At 31.5% G+C, this 16786-nt stretch overlaps 1 protein-coding gene across 3 annotated transcripts; it reads right to left on the bottom strand.

The window, feature by feature from the left end:
- Positions 1 to 3029: 3029 nt before the first annotated feature.
- On the bottom strand, positions 3030 to 11456 carry LOC131625141 (eukaryotic translation initiation factor 2 subunit gamma-like). Of its 3 annotated transcripts, none has more exons than XM_058896034.1 (9): positions 11202 to 11456; positions 10771 to 10889; positions 5910 to 5971; positions 5523 to 5635; positions 5334 to 5436; positions 4993 to 5220; positions 4676 to 4894; positions 4171 to 4431; positions 3030 to 4065 (listed from the first exon to the last, which is right to left on the bottom strand). In XM_058896034.1, the coding sequence occupies exons 2-9, from the start codon at positions 10874 to 10876 to the stop codon at positions 3757 to 3759; spliced, it is 1401 nt and encodes a 466-aa protein (XP_058752017.1). In that variant the 5' UTR covers positions 10877 to 10889; positions 11202 to 11456; the 3' UTR covers positions 3030 to 3756. The 3 variants fall into 3 exon arrangements, with proteins under 3 accessions (XP_058752017.1, XP_058752018.1, XP_058752016.1); XM_058896035.1 differs by having other exon boundaries at positions 10771 to 10902; XM_058896033.1 differs by having other exon boundaries at positions 10771 to 10886; positions 11202 to 11455.
- Positions 11457 to 16786: the final 5330 nt, after the last annotated feature.

Raw genomic sequence — 16786 nt, forward strand, 5'->3', positions numbered from 1 at the left:
AAAAATGTTTGCATCGTTATAGACTTTGTTGGATATTCTCTTTGTTAAGTATAGAGCTTAAGTTGTATCCTTTTTGTCACTTGTGAGATGGCGGCAACTCAGCAATATATAATTTTTAGATAGTTGGATTGTGTTGAAGTGTAATTGCACATTCAGTATTATTGCGCCTTGTGTTGGGCTTTAATTAATTTGGCCCAATATAAGTTTAGTATACATTACATTTTTTCTTTGTAATGATAGAGAGTAGAATCATTCATTGTAACCGTTTTTCAATTGAGTAAAAGTTAGTTACAATTTCTTTCTTTTCACTCTCTTCCATCATCTTTGTCTTCAACCTTGTGCTCCAACATATAGTATCTAGAGCTCCAATTTAGATTCACAGGAAGGGAAACACGAGTGTACGTGAGGTGTGTGATTGTTTTGATTTAGAATCATTTTATTCACAGTGATTGGAATCGTATGGGAATCACATTTGTTGATTTTGAGGAATTGGGAAACACATGTGTTTGGTAAGTTCTTAGTGATTTCTTGTACAATATCGAAGATGAACGGTGAAAACGGTAGTTTAAATACGAAACTTCCTATGTTTGGTGGAAATAATTGGAATCGGTGGATAATTCAGATGTGTGTATTGTTTGACGCTCAAGATGTGTTTGATCTCGTTAACGAAGGTTACACGTCGGTTGTTGCGGAAGCGTAAAGAAACACGCAACAAGAAACGAGGAAGAAGGATCATAAAGCTTTGTTATACATTCATCAGTGTGTGAATGCAAATTTGTTTGAGAATATCTCTAATTCGACGACAGCGAAGGATGCGTGGAACACACTGGTACGATGTTATGGCAGTGACGCATCAATGAAGAAGGTGAAGCTTCAGTCTCTATGTAAGCAGTATGAGAATAACAACATGAAGAAAAATAAGAAGGTATCCGAATACATCTCCAGAGTGATTCTGATCACTAATGAGATGAAAGCTTGTGGAGAAACGCTCTCTGAATAAGTGATTATTAAGAATGTACTGATTATATTGTTGTAGCTATTGAACATTTTAAGGATCTGAGCACCATGAAAATTAAAGAGCTACAATGCAATCTAGAAGTATACGAGTTGCGTCTAACAGAGAGAACCTCTGAGAGAGAGGTAGAGCGGACTCTGAAGGTGTCTTCTGCTAGGAAGATCCAGAAGTCTTCTTGGTCCAAATTTGATGAGAAGAAACATCAGAAGAGAAGGAAGAAGCTTGACAAGAAGAAGATTCAATGCTACTGCTGTAAGAATTTTGGTCATTATTCTTTTGAGTGCTGGTCAAATAAAGGAAAGAAGTCATAAGAAGCAAACATAGTCAGAGAGTGATGATGAACTTTTGATATTGATGGCTTCTAAGTTTGACAATAGTGAATTGTCAGAATGGTGGTATGTGGATATTGGCTGCTAAAATCACATAACTGAAAACAATCAATGGTTGATAGACTTTGACTCCAGAAAGAGGACAAAGATTAGATGTGTTGGGGATAAGTTCTTTAATGTCAAAGGAATGGCAAATGCCAGAATCAAAATGAAGAATGATAAAAAAATTCTGATCAAATATGTTTGGTATGTTCCAGACATGAAGAACGATCTAATGAGTGTAGGTCAGCTAACTGAGAAAGATTTCTCAGTTATTATGAAGGAAAATCTCTTAAAGTCGTATGATTCACTAGTTTTTACTATAAAAAATTTTGATTCTTTGTTTGAGTTAGTTAGCACCTTAATTCTTTGTTTGAGTTAGTTAGCTCCCTTAAGAAAATCGGAAATGATAACTTGACATTTCTATTGTACATCCACACCGTGTGTGGTATGTTCATATGTTCAAAGCATAAATTTTATTTTTTAAATAATTTTTTGTCTTGACTTTTGTGCAAGAATATTTTTCTCTGTTCATATCTTTGGTGTAAGATACGGTGTATAAAATATAGTGTAAAGATAGCGTAACTCTAAGAAAATGTATAGATTTATAGAGCGGGCTTTGTCTTGGTTTGCCACTTTGTGGTGTGGACTATAAAAATCCCAAAACAATGTTATTTTCTCAAGTTTGACTATTATTATTATCCATGACATGGAGGGTTGAACTATTTTTTCTTCTTGTAAGTGATTTTGGTAAGACGTCTTCCCTCCTGCTCCTTCTCTAAGTAGGCTGCGGATCCATTCTTGTGTTTGAACTTGTAGACTTGTAGTTGCTAATAGGCATGCATTGACTTTTCTGTCCATGGCGGTTGCTTTGTTGGAAGACATTAAGGTGTACTTCCAGGTAGTAGATGCTCTTGATCTTTATTAGTGCAGAAAGAAGTCTTTATCCTAAAACAAACAAACAAATAAGCAGTCTTTATTGGAGACCAAACAATAATGACAAGTTTTCTACACAATCTAGAAAGGCTTGAATATTTTGAAAGCAAACGCATTGTAGTTAAACTGAAAAACTGTTTGAAAAGGATAATAAACAAATAACCAACTTAATCAATGTGTCAAACTAATGTAAACGCCGTCTTACACTTTTCTTTCCCACGCCCTGCAACGCGCTTATCCAACACGTCATTCGTCTTTATCTCTTCCAAACTAAGCAACCATATAGCTTCCTCCTACTCTATATATATACACATGTTTTGTTTCTATACTTTTCATTCCTATAACATCATCCTTCAACTACTCTTTCATATATAATTCTAATCAACTTCATCATCAACATTATGAGTAACTTTAACAATCAGCAACAGGCACCTATATCATATCCACCACCAAGTGAGGCTAATTCTACGTCTCAATATGTAACTGCCCCGCCACCTGTGGGATACCCTTCCAAGGATGCCCCTCAACAAAGTATTCCAGACCAAACCACAAGCAGAGGTGATGGTTTCTGGAAGGGATGCTGTGCTGCTTTGTGTTGCTGCTGTGCCATAGATATATGCTTTTGAGTTCTGATTCAACCATACAACATACATAGTGTGCTTATTGTTTTAGCACTATTTTTTTACCTCTGTTGTATTTTTCCTATTGTATTCTTTCTAGTTTGTAATAAGGATTTTTATCTCTTTGGACATTATGTATTTATTTCTCCATTATTTGTTTCTCTTGTATACTTTGTAGTCTATGCTTTATCATGTATTGTTCTGTAGTGACTTTATGTTTGTAATTAGTCGTTGTAATATAATTTTTTATCAATCATATTTTTACCTTAACATGTCAAATTGTGCATCAATATAATATGATATTGGTGACTTGTGGTATGCTACCCGAATTGAATTTCCTAAACAGATTGCATGTCACAACTCTGGTTTTCCCAAACGGACACCATGTTTATTGTTTCCTATGTTGTTTATGTCCCGGATAGCACCACATAGCATTGGACTCCAAAATTAAGGAATATGTTATGAGAAGAGCATAGGAATAACAAGGACTAGACAGTGTACCAGTCTAAAAATTTTCAACCATTGCTTGGACATGTTTACAGTATGAATTATGAAATAATCAATTATTACTAAGGTGACAATTGAATGAAAAAAAGTGAGGACTGAGACACTTACTCGCATTCTAAACTCAATCAGCATAAGATACAATTTCAACAATAGGTAACCAAAAACAATGTGAAAACAAAAAATTGACAATCTTCTCCATCTCACAAAAATGGTTCCCAACAGTTTTCTCTCTTCCAACATACCTAAACTCATCTCACGTTTTTATAAAAAGGCTGTAGTCCTGTAGTCTGTCTCTTAATCTGTCTTTCTTTCAACTCAGAATGGGGGCAGGAGGGACTTCAAGGGTGATTCCAGCTTGGATTTGGCCCCAGCCGATAAGACGCCAATGCTTCTCGACACGTCTACTTAGAGCAATCTTCTCACCCTTGCTTGTGCACACAGGGGAAGTAAGTTGCAATTTTGCCAAATCGTTCTTCACAGCAACCACTTTGGCACCCGTTGACATAGATCCTATGTTCAACATAAGCATCTCTCCTTTCACAAGCTTTGCAACTTTTCCTTGTCTCTCCGAACCTTTTGTCCGGACACCAAGAAGCCGTCGAAGCAAGAAAAAGTTAACCTGGAAAACAATGTGCATAACAGGGAAATTAAGTGCCAGCTTTCATGATTCATAACAGAAAAAAATATCAATACTCATGACCCTAAGGCATAGTCAGTCGCGTACCTCAAGTTCCACGTAAACTTCGGGAAGTGATCCAACCTCTCCGAGAACTTGACCTACCAACCTGTCAGCACGAGTCAAAGTGGGATCCATTGTTGTTCCAACACCAATTAGGCCACCAGGAACTGCAAACTGAAGCTCATTTTGTTCAGCATATAATGAAACTATTCTGGAATAGATGGGTGTGCATCGGATGTTTCCACTCTCGTCTTTAACAACTATTCCAGGTCGAACTTCAATGAATTGGTTAACCTTTAAAACACCCTGCAAATAACAAATTGTAAGATGCGATTAAAAATAATGTATCAATGTCTAACCACAAAACTTGGCCCATGATAAACGGGTATTTGGTCTCGGCCAATTGAAAACTCATCATAACATATTTAATTGGTTTAAGCAAAAAACCAAAACAGAAAATGGAAATACAAAAATGGTTAATCAAACTAAACAAGTCAGATCAGTGCAAATTAAGCAAGTTATTTGGAATCTTGACCAAAGAAAGACTTACCCTCAGAATGCTTCCACCAGCTACACCTCCTTTTATTTCATCAACCTCATAACCAGGTTTATTGACATCAAATGACCGAATCACTATCATATTAGGTGGAGAAATGAAGTTCCGTTCAGGGATTGGGATCTTTTTCACGATGTACTCACACACAACGTCAATATTATACTTCAATTGTGCGGAAATTGGTACTACTGGTGCACTATCAGCAACAGTTCCCTGGTAAAACACCAAGAAATAGGGGGAGTGTATCAGTTATATTACTGAAAAAGGGATTCGTCTGTATAAATAAATAAACCTCTCGGTAGAAAACTTACTTGAATAAACTTCTGAATTGCTTCATGCTGGTTGATTGCCACATTTTCTTGAATCAAGTCTACCTTGTTCTGAAGGATAATTATGTGTTGCAGACGCATAATTTCCACAGCAGCTAAATGCTCAGAAGTTTGTGGTTGCGGGCAGCTTTCATTAGCAGCAATGAGTAGCAATGCACCGTCCATGATTGCTGCTCCATTAAGCATAGTAGCCATGAGAATATCATGTCCCTACAGAAATTATGAAACGAAAACACTATCATACAAATGTAAAAGAAAGATAGCTAAACACGTCTCAGCATAATCCACAGCCCTAAATAACAAATGATGGTTCGGGATCTTACTGGGCAATCAACAAAAGAAACATGTCTAAGCAATTTCATCTTGGCATTTTCAAACCCTAGTACGTCACACATAGGATTATCTTCCTTTCCACTTCCATAAGCCCTGCCGAAAAGAAGAAAAAAATTATCACATGGCCAAATGTGATGAATGAACTAATGCTAAAATAGAAAATCTAAAATAATACCCACTTGTAGGACATAGGCCTTGGACACCGTTCATCTTCACACTTGTATATTTTTGCATTCGCATAACCAAGCTTGATTGTAATGTTACGCTCCAACTCATTTTTAAAACGAACAGTCTGCAAAACATCCATGGGAAGTTAGAGGTCAACGGTTTAACTATCCATTATCGAAGCTTGAGGAAAATGCATTAAAATTCATATAGCATGATTATCTATAATACTACATCCAAACTGAAAATGCAAAATAAAAGGGTAGGAAATTCAATCAATTAGTTAAACACCGATTACCATATACCATAAATTACATATTAACCAGTTACAATATACAGTTAAGCACCGCCGCCATGCTCAGACACGCCCAAAGAGAGTAGAAAAAAACTTAATATATTACCTGAACACCTGATATTGCTTTCACAACAGTTGACTTTCCATGTGCCACATGACCAATGGTGCCTACAAGGATAAATTTCATAACCCATCAGCATTAACACTCCATCGATGATAAAGAAGCTTGTTCAATTTTAACGGGAAACTGTTAAAGTTTTATTTTCTTTTATGTTAAGTTATTGTTAGTATGGACTAAGTAATGTTACTGCTATGCTACTGTTAGTGAGCAGTTGCTTTTACCTATTCTTTTGCCAATATCCCACGTTTCTAGTGTTTGTTAGTGTGGGCTATTTTTTCTCAATTTCAGTTTCTGTATGGCTATTTAAAAGCTCTTACTATTATTCAATCAAATAAGAAAGATTCTCCCTAAACTATTATTTTGTAAACATGGTTGCTTCACATTTGGTATCAGAGCTCCTTTAGAAGGGGCATGATCAATACTTGAAACGCAGCAGTCCTTTCAAGTAGATGGCAGAAAACAACAGCTTTGTTCAACCATCAATTCCAAAGTTTAATGGTCACTATGACCATTGGGCAATGCTCATGGAGAACTTCCTTCGATCCAAGGAATACTAGAGTTTGATTGAAAATGGGATCCCTGCAGCAATTGGGGGTGCAGAATCAACTGAGGCACCAAGAATAACTGTTGAAGATCAGAAACTCAAGGATTTAAAGATAAAGAATTATCTTTTTCAAGCAATTGATAGATCTATCTTGGAGACAATCTTGAAGAAAGAAACGTCTAAGGACATTTGGGACTCAATGAAGCAGAAGTATCAAGGGACAGCAAGGGTTAAACGAGCACAGTTACAAGCACTTCGAAGGGAATTTGAAATCCTGCAGATGAAAGCTGGAGAATCGGAGAATGAGTACTTTTCTCGAACCCTCACCATAGCCAACAAGATGAGAACTCATGGAGAGACTATGACAGATGTTGTTATTGAAAAAAATTTGCGGTCCATGACTCCAAAATTCAACTATGTTGTTTGCTCTATTGAAGAGTCAAGTGACATTGACGCCTTATCAATCGACCAACTACAAAGCAACCTGTTGGTGCATGAGCAACGCATGAATGTTCTTGTTATTGAAGAGCAAGCAATGAAAGTAACCTCTGAAAACAGAATAAGAGGCCGTGGTTGTGGAGTATTTCGCGGACGAGGAAGCGGTAGGGGCATGTCATACTTTGACAAGTCCACTGTGGAGTGTTATTACTGCCATAAACTTGGACATTTTCAATATGAATGTCCAAGCAAGGAGAGTGAAGCCAATTTTGCAGAATCTCAAGAAGAAATGCTTTTGATGGCATCCATGGAAAATAAAGAATCAGATAAGGATGAGGTATGGTTCCTTGACTCGGGGTGTAGTAATCATATGTGCGGTAAGAAGAACTATTCTCTGATTTGGATGAAAATTTTAATGAAACAGTGAAGTTGATAAGGATGAGTTATGGTTCCTTGACTCGGGGTGTAGTAATCATATGTGCGGTAAGAAGAACTATTCTCTGATTTGGATGAAAATTTTAATGAAACAATGAAGTTGGGAAACAATTCCAACATGGCTGTGAAAGGAAAAGGAAATGTGAGATTTCAATTGAATGGAATCTCACATATCATTACTAGTGTCTTCTATGTACCTGAGCTAAAGAACAACTTGCTGAGTATTGGTCAGCTACAAGAAAAGGGGTTAACAATTATTTTTCAACATGGAAAATGCAAGATTTATCATAAGGAGAAAGGCTTCATCATGGGAACAACAATGTCCTCAAACAGAATGTTCATTTTGCCAGTTAAGCCGCAGTCAAGTGTATCAGCTTGTTTCAACACAATCACTAAAGACTCAACTGAGTTATGGCACTGTAGATTTGGACATTTAGGCTTTAAAGGCTTGAAGATTATTGAGCAAAAAAGGATGGTGAATGGTCTGCCGCAACTAAAAACTCCCTCTAAAATTTGTAAAGACTGTCTTGCGGGAAAGCAACAGAGGGATCCATTTCCTAAGGTGCGCACGTGAAGAGCATCTCAAATCCTACAGTTGATACATGCTGACATATGCGGAAAGAGGTACCTAATTACTATCATTGATGACTATAGTCGTATAACATGGGTGTATTTTTTAGTAGAAAAGTCTGAAGCTTTTGAAATTTTTAGAAGCTTTAAAATCATGTGGAGAAAGAAACAAATACATTCATAAAATGTTTGCGTACTGATAGGGGTGGTGAATTTACATCACAAGCATTTAATGACTTTTGTAAGGAGAATGGTATAAATAGGCAACTGACAGCCGCATATACGCCACAGCAAAACGGTGTAGCAGAGAGGAAAAACAAAACCATTATGAACATGGTTCGTTGCATGTTGTATGAGAAACAAGTTCAAAGGAGTTTTTGGCCCGAGGCTGTAAATTGGACTGTTCATGTGCTGAATCGATGCCCCTGTTGCTGTAAAAAACAAGACCCCTGAAGAAGTTTGGAGCGGTGTAAAGCCAACAGTTGAGTACTTAAGAGTTTTTGGATGTGTTTCGTATGTCCACATACCAGACAGAAAAAGAACAAAGCTGGATAGAAAAAGTACTAGTTGTGTTCTACTTTAAGTAAGAGAAGAATCAAAGGCATACAGGTTGTACGATCCAATTTCTCAGAAGATTATTGTGAGTAGAGATGTTGTTTTTGAAGAAGATAAAGGATGGGACTGGGATAAAAGACACGAGGAAAACATCAAAGGCAATTTAGAGTGAGAAGATGAACAAGATGAAGTTGCCACTACTGCAAGTGCAGAAAATGATACGAGCATCAATGAAGAAAGAGAAGGAGAACTAGATCACTCGGATTCAAACGAGTAAATTGAAGAGAACCAGCTAGTTTCAAATAGAAGAATAATACGACAACATGTTTGGATGAGGGATTATGAAAGTGGAGAAGGACTGTCAAAAGAAGAAAACATGACTAACATGGCCATGTTTGCAAGTGTTGACCCAATTTCATTTGAAGTTGTGAAGAGTGAAAATGGAGAAATGTCATGAATTTGGAAATAGAATCAATAGAGAAGAATGACACCTGGGAGTTGACAAATTTACTGGTTGGTGGAAAGAAAATTGGGGTGAAATGGATATTCAAAACAAAGCTCAATGAGAATGGAGAAATAGACAAACACAAAGCAAGACTTGTAGCAAAAGGATATGCTCAAAAATATGGAGTTATAATGAAGTTTTTGCACCGGTGGCAAGATTATATACAATTCGACTAGTGCTTGCCCTTGCTGCTCAAAGGGGATGGACCGGTTATCAGCTGGATGTAAAGTCGGCATTTTTGCACGATGTACTCAATGAAGAGGTTTTTGTGGAACAGCCTTGCGGATATGAAATCAAGGGCAATGAGCATAAGGTGTACAAGATAAAGAAAGCACTTTCTGGACTGAAACAAGCTCCACGAGCTTAGTACAGTCGCATAGAATCATATTTTTTGAAGGAAGGCTTTGAAAAATGCTCCCATGAACACACTTTTCTAATTATAAGCTTAAATGTTGATGATTTGATATTCACTGGAAATGATGAGTCAATGTATGTTGAATTCAAAAAATCCATGATGGTTGAATTTGATATGACCGATTTGGGAAAAATGAGGTACTTCCTGGGTGTTGAAGTAATGCAAAAGACTGATGGCATATTCATTAGTCAAAAAAGATATGTGATGAAAGTGTTGGAGAAATTTGTAATGGACAAAAGTAATTATGTTCATAATCCAATGGTTCCTGGAGAGAAGCTTCAAAAGGATCAAGATGGCATGAAGATTGATAGTACTTACTACATGCAGATTGTAGGAAGCCTTATGTACTTAACTGCTACCCGACTGGATGTTATGTTTGTTGTTAGCCTCATTAGTAGGTACATGGAGCATCCTACTAAATTACATTTGCAAGCAGCAAGGAAAATATTAAGATACTTAACAGGAATGGTTGATTATGGTGTGTTTTATAAGAAGGGTGGAAATGAAGAGTTGGTCGCGTACACAGATAGTGACTATGTGGGTGATTTGGATGATAGAAAAAGCACGTTGGGATTTGTGTTTCTATTGAGCTCTGGTGCAATATCTTGGTTATCAAAAAAACAGCCTTTAGTATCTTTATCTACTACAGAGTCAGAATTTATAGACGCGTCAACTTGTGCTTGTCAAGCCGTTTGGTTGAGAAAGATTTTAGAGAAGCTTGGACATACTCAAAATAGCTCAACATCTGTTTACTGTGACAACAACTCAGCAATCAAGCTTGCTAAGAATCCAGTAATGCACGGTCGTAGCAAACACATCGATGTTCGCTTCCATTTTCTTCGTGAGCTCGCAAAGGATGGAACTATAGAACTAGCTTACTGCAATACTCAAGAACAAGTGGCTGATGTGATGACAAAACCTTTGAAACTTAATGCCTTTGTGAAATTGTGCAACCTATTGGGAGTGTGTCCACCGCCAATAGTAAACTCATTGTTAGTAACATTCAGTTTAAGGGAGAATGTTAAAGTTTTATTTTCTTTTATGTTAAGTTATTGTTAGTGTGGACTAAGTAATGTTACCGCTATGCTACTGTTAGTGAGCAGTTGCTTTTACCTATTCTTTTGCCAATATCCCACGTTTCTAGTGTTTGTTAGTGTGGGCTATTTTTTCTCAATTTCAGTTTCTGTATGGCTATTTAAAAGCTCTTTCTATTATTCAATCAAATAAGAAAGATTCTCCCTAAACTATTATTTTGTAAACATGGTTACTTCACAGAAACCCGTCAATGTTCTGAATTCTAATGTGATTGCAGCAAATTTCAAAACTATACTTGCAAAAATATAGAAACACAAATAAACCTAAAATCACGATAAAAATATATTACCAATATTGATAGTAGCCTGGCGAGAAATGACTTCAGGAGAAAGAGGATGCAGCTTTGTCACATCCAACTTACTCAGGTCTTGTTCCATCAACCCCTTCCGCGACATTTTGGCAGTGCTGCTTCCAATAAAAACTTAAATAGAGTGAAAACTAATGACCAAATATAGACATTGATTACTCTTTTGCATTGTCACCTAAAATTTTGTGATATCAGGAAAAATTGCACAGAAACCCCTAAAGATTTCAGAGATTTATTATAGATTAATTTCAGAGATTTCAGTTTTGGAGTAAAACCCTACAACTATATGTAGCTAAAAAAACACAAATCAATAGCATGAAGATATCAAAATCCAACAAGCTCAAATACAACAATTCTGAATGATTCATACAAAAAAAAAAAATCACAAACATCAAATGTTGTTAAAGGAATACCAATTAGTGGATTTGAAAGTGGATGAGTAGAGAAGCTACAGTGACCGAATCTCAAAATCTGCGAAGAAAGATGAAAGAATAGAGCTTTGTCGTTTAAGGTTAGAAAGATGGCAAGATTCTCGTCGAAATCGAACTAGGATTGAAGATTGGTCGTGTATGAGATTTTGAGGTTCTTGGGGGTGGCTAGGTTTTTTTTCTTGCGTTTAGGAACAGCAAGAAATGGAATGGTTTTTGGGTGTTGGGTTTTATGGGTTTCGGGTTATTTTTTGGAAATTTATGGGCCAAACATGTACTACAATTGAATCCATGAAATAAATATATAGTGAACTAGTACCGGAAAAAATATTTAAGTAAATAAAATATTTTAGAACTAATTATAATTTACAAATAAAATTATAATTACAAATTTATAAATAATTTAAGTAAATAAAATATTTTACATCTTAAAAGAATTAATAAAAATAAATTTTTTACTATTTATTGTCACGTATTATTTACAATTCAAATTCTTATTTTATCATTGGTATCATATTAAAAAACTTATAATTTTTTTTTTACTTATAATTTTTTTTTTTACTTATTGACAAGGATTATCATCAACGTAAATTTTAATATATAAAATAAATTTTTTAATATAATTGATATATTAGGAACAGTTATTTTGATTTGTCTTATTAATTTAAACATTCAATATATACTCAATTTTTCAAACATATTTTCAAATATTTGGTTATAAATTTCTTTAAGTAAAAAAAATTATTTTAGAACTACTTATAATTTATAAATAAAGTTATAATAACATTATAATCTATTATAATATGTCTTTGTTATTAGTAGTATATATAAAAAAAAATTCAAATAATAAAGTATTTATTATTGTTAATAGATATTAATAGATATATTTATATTACATAAAGATTTAATTATTTGTATTACTTAAAGATTTAAGAATTTCACATGTGTAAGACTTTCCAAACAACTCATTTTCCTTTAATATATTTAATTGATTAATTGATACTATGAGATATGAATGATTTTTATATCAATTTTTTTACAAAATAAATAATAAAATAGATATAGGAATAAATGTACTTAAAATAATTTTAATAAAATGGAGATGAAAAATAATGTCCTTCAAATGTTTTTTATAAAAAACAATGTAGAAAAATAAATTAGTAAACTTATAAATAAAAAATATATTTAGAGAGATAAAATATAAAATGCTTATGTTTAGAAAAATAAAAATATATTTAATTCTATAACTAAATATGATTAAACCTTAAATTTAAAATTTAAAATAAAAAATATTTAATAAAGTTGATCAAAATTAATTGAATAATTTAATATGATTGTTAATTTACATCAAAATTAAAATATCTTCTTAATTGATAAAAATGAGTTCCAAATATAAATAATTGAATTCAATCATTTATTATGAAGTTAAAAAATTATTGAACAATCAACTGTCTTTTTTTTCTTTCATTTATGGGAAACCAATGACTTGGTTAATGCATTGAAATGGTTTGTTATTTAATTTGAAATCAAGGAAAAAAATAGAAAATAAAATATTTAATTAAATGGATGACCAAATTTGTGATAATGTGTAATGAACATTTAATCGAACAACTCAATCATATTAATATTAATTAATGTAAAATTTATAAAAACACCAAACAAATATAATATATTAGAATATTGGTATAAAATATTTTTGGCTTAATTGCAACTTTGGTCCCCTATTCAGTCATTTTATTGATTTTGATCCCCCACTTTAAAAACCACTATTTAAGTTTTTTTTTTTTTAGTTTTTTGTTCAATTTTGGTCCCCTTCAAATTTGGGGTATTTTTTAATGAGGTGGCGTTAGTTTTGCTTATGTGTCAATGCCATGTCATTTTAATAATTTTTTTAATTCATTATTATAATTTCTTAAAATTTTCTTTTTAATAATTAAATATTTTTAGTTATAAAATTTTATATTTATTTATTTATTTAAAAATTAAATATTACATATTCTAAAATATATGTTTGGGCCTAAACTCCAACTTCTTTTTATGTGCAGCCCAATCTCTAATATTACAACAAATCAAGTGTAAAAGTATATTATAAACACTAGTTTTTGGATTTAAAATTTCATTGTGGGACTTAAAGAAACAAGGAAAAGTTTAAAACTTGAATGCTATCCAGAGTCATCTACTTAATATAAATGTAAGGTTGTGATGATGACAACCCTAGACAAAAACCCTAGCCTTTGCTTATGTGTCATCCTCACATATCTCCGTGCTTATGTGTCATCGTCACATAATTCTACCTATTTATAAAATCTCATTTTTAATTTAATACATGAAGAAAATATGTCATCCTCACAAATTAATTATATACCAATATATATTATTAACTCTTAAACTAATTTTACTATTTTATCAATTGGAAGTCACTTTAAATAAAATATTAAATTATTTATATTAACAATAAACATATTAACAAAACACAAATATTTATCTATACTATTATATGTATTATATTATTCATTAAATTGATACGATATAAATAATAATAATAATAATAATAATAATAATAATAATAATAATAATAATATTGAGCCATAGCTATAAAAAAATTATAATAGCGAAGAAATAAAAAAACATATGATTTAAATAGAATGAAGTAAAAGATAAATAAGTTTTTATTTTATAGAATTTATTAATTAATGAAATATATTTTTAATTGAGTTACATTTTGAGAATATATAATACTCAAATTTAATTATTCATATTTTTTTCATAATTATAAACTATACAATTTTCAATAAGAAAATGATTTTTTTAATATTATTTTTATAAATGGAAAATGCTAGATTATATAGCATTACAATACAATTAATTTTTAATAAAACTAACATTACTTTATTATATGTTTTATTTATATTTATGTAAACCACTTTTTAAATTTCTCTCCAATTTTATACATTTTTTTAAAAATAAATATTTTAAAATTTAATTAAATGTTAATAGTATATAATACTCAATTTAATTTATCATATTTTTTATAGAAAATGAGAGGTCGTAACGTTAACAATGTTACACTAAAACACCAATAAATTTTATATTGGTGGTAACTCTTATTGCCAATATATATTATTAACTCTTAAACTAATTTTTCTATTTTATAAATTAGTAGTCACTTTAAATATTAACAAAACACAAATATTTATTTATACTATTATATTATTATATTATTTATTAATTGACAAATAATGAAAATAATAATAATAATAATAATAATAATAATAACTATATTAATAAAAATAATAATAATATTGAGCCATAGCTATAAAATAAAAATAATTGTTTTCTGAATATAAAAGAATAAATGCAATTGTTAAATGAATTTTATAAGAATGAATTTAACATTTAACCGTTAAAATATATAGCATTTAACAGTTACATAGAAGTTTAATAAAAATAAATTCTACAAAAATGTTTAATAATAATGAATTTAAATGTAACTGTTAAACGTTTTTTTATTGACTTTTTTAATGCTATTATGTTCAATAAAATTAAATTGAAGATTTCAACCGTGAGAATAAAAACTTTCTATCTTCCGCATTTTAACTTATTCCAAACAAAATTTATTAACTTACACTTTTTTAGTACGTTACAATTTTTTTATTGTACATTTACTCTCTCATTGAATTCTATGTATCGTAGATAATAATATTTCTAAAGGAGTTCTTTGACAACTTTGCCATTTGTCACAAACCTAGCATGCTTACTATTTAAATACTTTCTATATTTAGATAAATTACTATTAATAGATTGTTATTATTTATACTTAAATTTAAAATTTGAATTTAAATTCTCAATTATTTATTATCAAATTATGAAATTTAATTTTAATAAATATATGACTTCTCGATAGATGTAATACACATATACACATATTTATTTATTTTAGTTAATTTTGACAAAATAATAATTATAGTGAAATTATTATTGGGTATACACATTTTCAGTTTATTATTTTAAGTTAATAATTAATGTTGATAATAATATTAATCAATTAATGAGGCAAAATATTTCCAATTTATTTTAAATTATTTATAAATTTAATTTATCAATAATGAATATTATTAATAATATTAATTGACTAATATAATTATCAACTAATATAATTATCAACTAATATAATTATCAACTAATATAATTATCTTACATTTTCCAATTTATTTTAAATACTGTTAATTTAAATTTTAGTTTTTCAATTTATTTTAGACCGATTGAAATAGTTATTTTTGGGCCTTGGAAATAGATATGTTTTTGCCTAATTATAACATCAGACCATGCGTTTCTTGGGCTTTGCAGAATACAAACAAATTGGAACCTTTCCTTTGTTGAGAATTCCAATCGACCTAATGCATTCCACGCTTTTATGCTTACAGCGGCTACCTTCAAGCATCATTGTAAATTGTTCTTCTCGAAGTAGCCTTCCAATTCCAATAACTCTGATCATCAATATTGTTATTTCCATCCCGATAACAATATGAGTACATTTAATAACATCTTTAACGTTTTATTTTCCTTAGTATGTTTATGATTTATGGTGTATAAATAGGTCAGATTCATTTTTTCCAAAACATGCCTTCTTTTAGTTCCTCTTCTGTTATTCTGCACTTAACGTTTATGGATTATGTGTCAGGAATTTTTCTTGGCTGCCGGAAAACACGACTATGTTAATGACACCACTCCTGCCAAGAAATTCTGGGACATTGTTGTTCGAGTTGTTCGTTTATGGTTTGTACCAGATATGAATTCCAAACAAAATTTCTATGCAATGGAAATGGTTTTGATGGATGAACAGGTTGTTTTTGTTGTTTGGTTTTATTAATCGTGATTCTTTATAATGTTATTCCTTATTCATTATAATATATGATGTGTTTTAGATTTTGATTATCTTTGTTTATGAATTTAAAGGGCGACAAGATTCAGGCTTCGGTTAGGAATAAAGAAAGAACTAGGAGTAGAAGTAGGAATTTTGCCTGCCTGTGTTATCATATTGATTTATTTGTTTTCATATGCTCTTTCTGGAATAAAGAAAGAACTAGAAGTAGGAATTTTGCCTGCCAGTGTTGTTGCGGTGATGGATGAAGTGTACCTTAACTATATAAGTGCAGTAAGTTTATAATATTTTTTATGTTTTTAAGGTTCCAATTAAAGAATTAAATTTTTAAGTATGTTTTTTTACTTAATTATATATAGCAGCCCAGCTTTTGAACTTCATACTTAAAGGTGCATTAAATCCAGCTCATGATAATGTTATTTCTGAGAAGATTAAATCTACATCTATATCGAACAATGGGAGGAGGTAAGTAACTCATTGTTACCTCCTTATTATGTTTTCTATAATGATGAAAATAAGCTAATACTATCATAATTAAAAATTAGTTTAAGCATGTGATTTATATATTTTACGGAATTTGGTGCAGATTGATGTCAGGGACTATATTGCATACATGTTCTTTTGGTAAAGGTTTACAAAAGGAACTGTAACAAAGAGGTAAGTGATTAATAAGTATATTTATGTTTGT

Source organism: Vicia villosa, unplaced genomic scaffold (genome assembly GCF_029867415.1).
Source record: "Vicia villosa cultivar HV-30 ecotype Madison, WI unplaced genomic scaffold, Vvil1.0 ctg.000189F_1_1, whole genome shotgun sequence".
NCBI classification, from domain to species: Eukaryota; Viridiplantae; Streptophyta; class Magnoliopsida; order Fabales; family Fabaceae; genus Vicia; species Vicia villosa.

Coding starts and splice junctions, on each gene's coding strand:
- LOC131625141 (XM_058896034.1), bottom strand. CDS start 10,876: ATGTCGCGGAAGGGGTTGATGGAACAAGACCTGAGTAAGTTGGATGTG. Junction 5,972..10,770: donor CCAGGCTACTATCAATATTG/GTAATATATTTT, acceptor TTATCCTTGTAG/GCACCATTGGTCATGTGGCA. Junction 4,432..4,675: donor CTGGTGGAAGCATTCTGAGG/GTAAGTCTTTCT, acceptor TGTTATTTGCAG/GGTGTTTTAAAGGTTAACCA.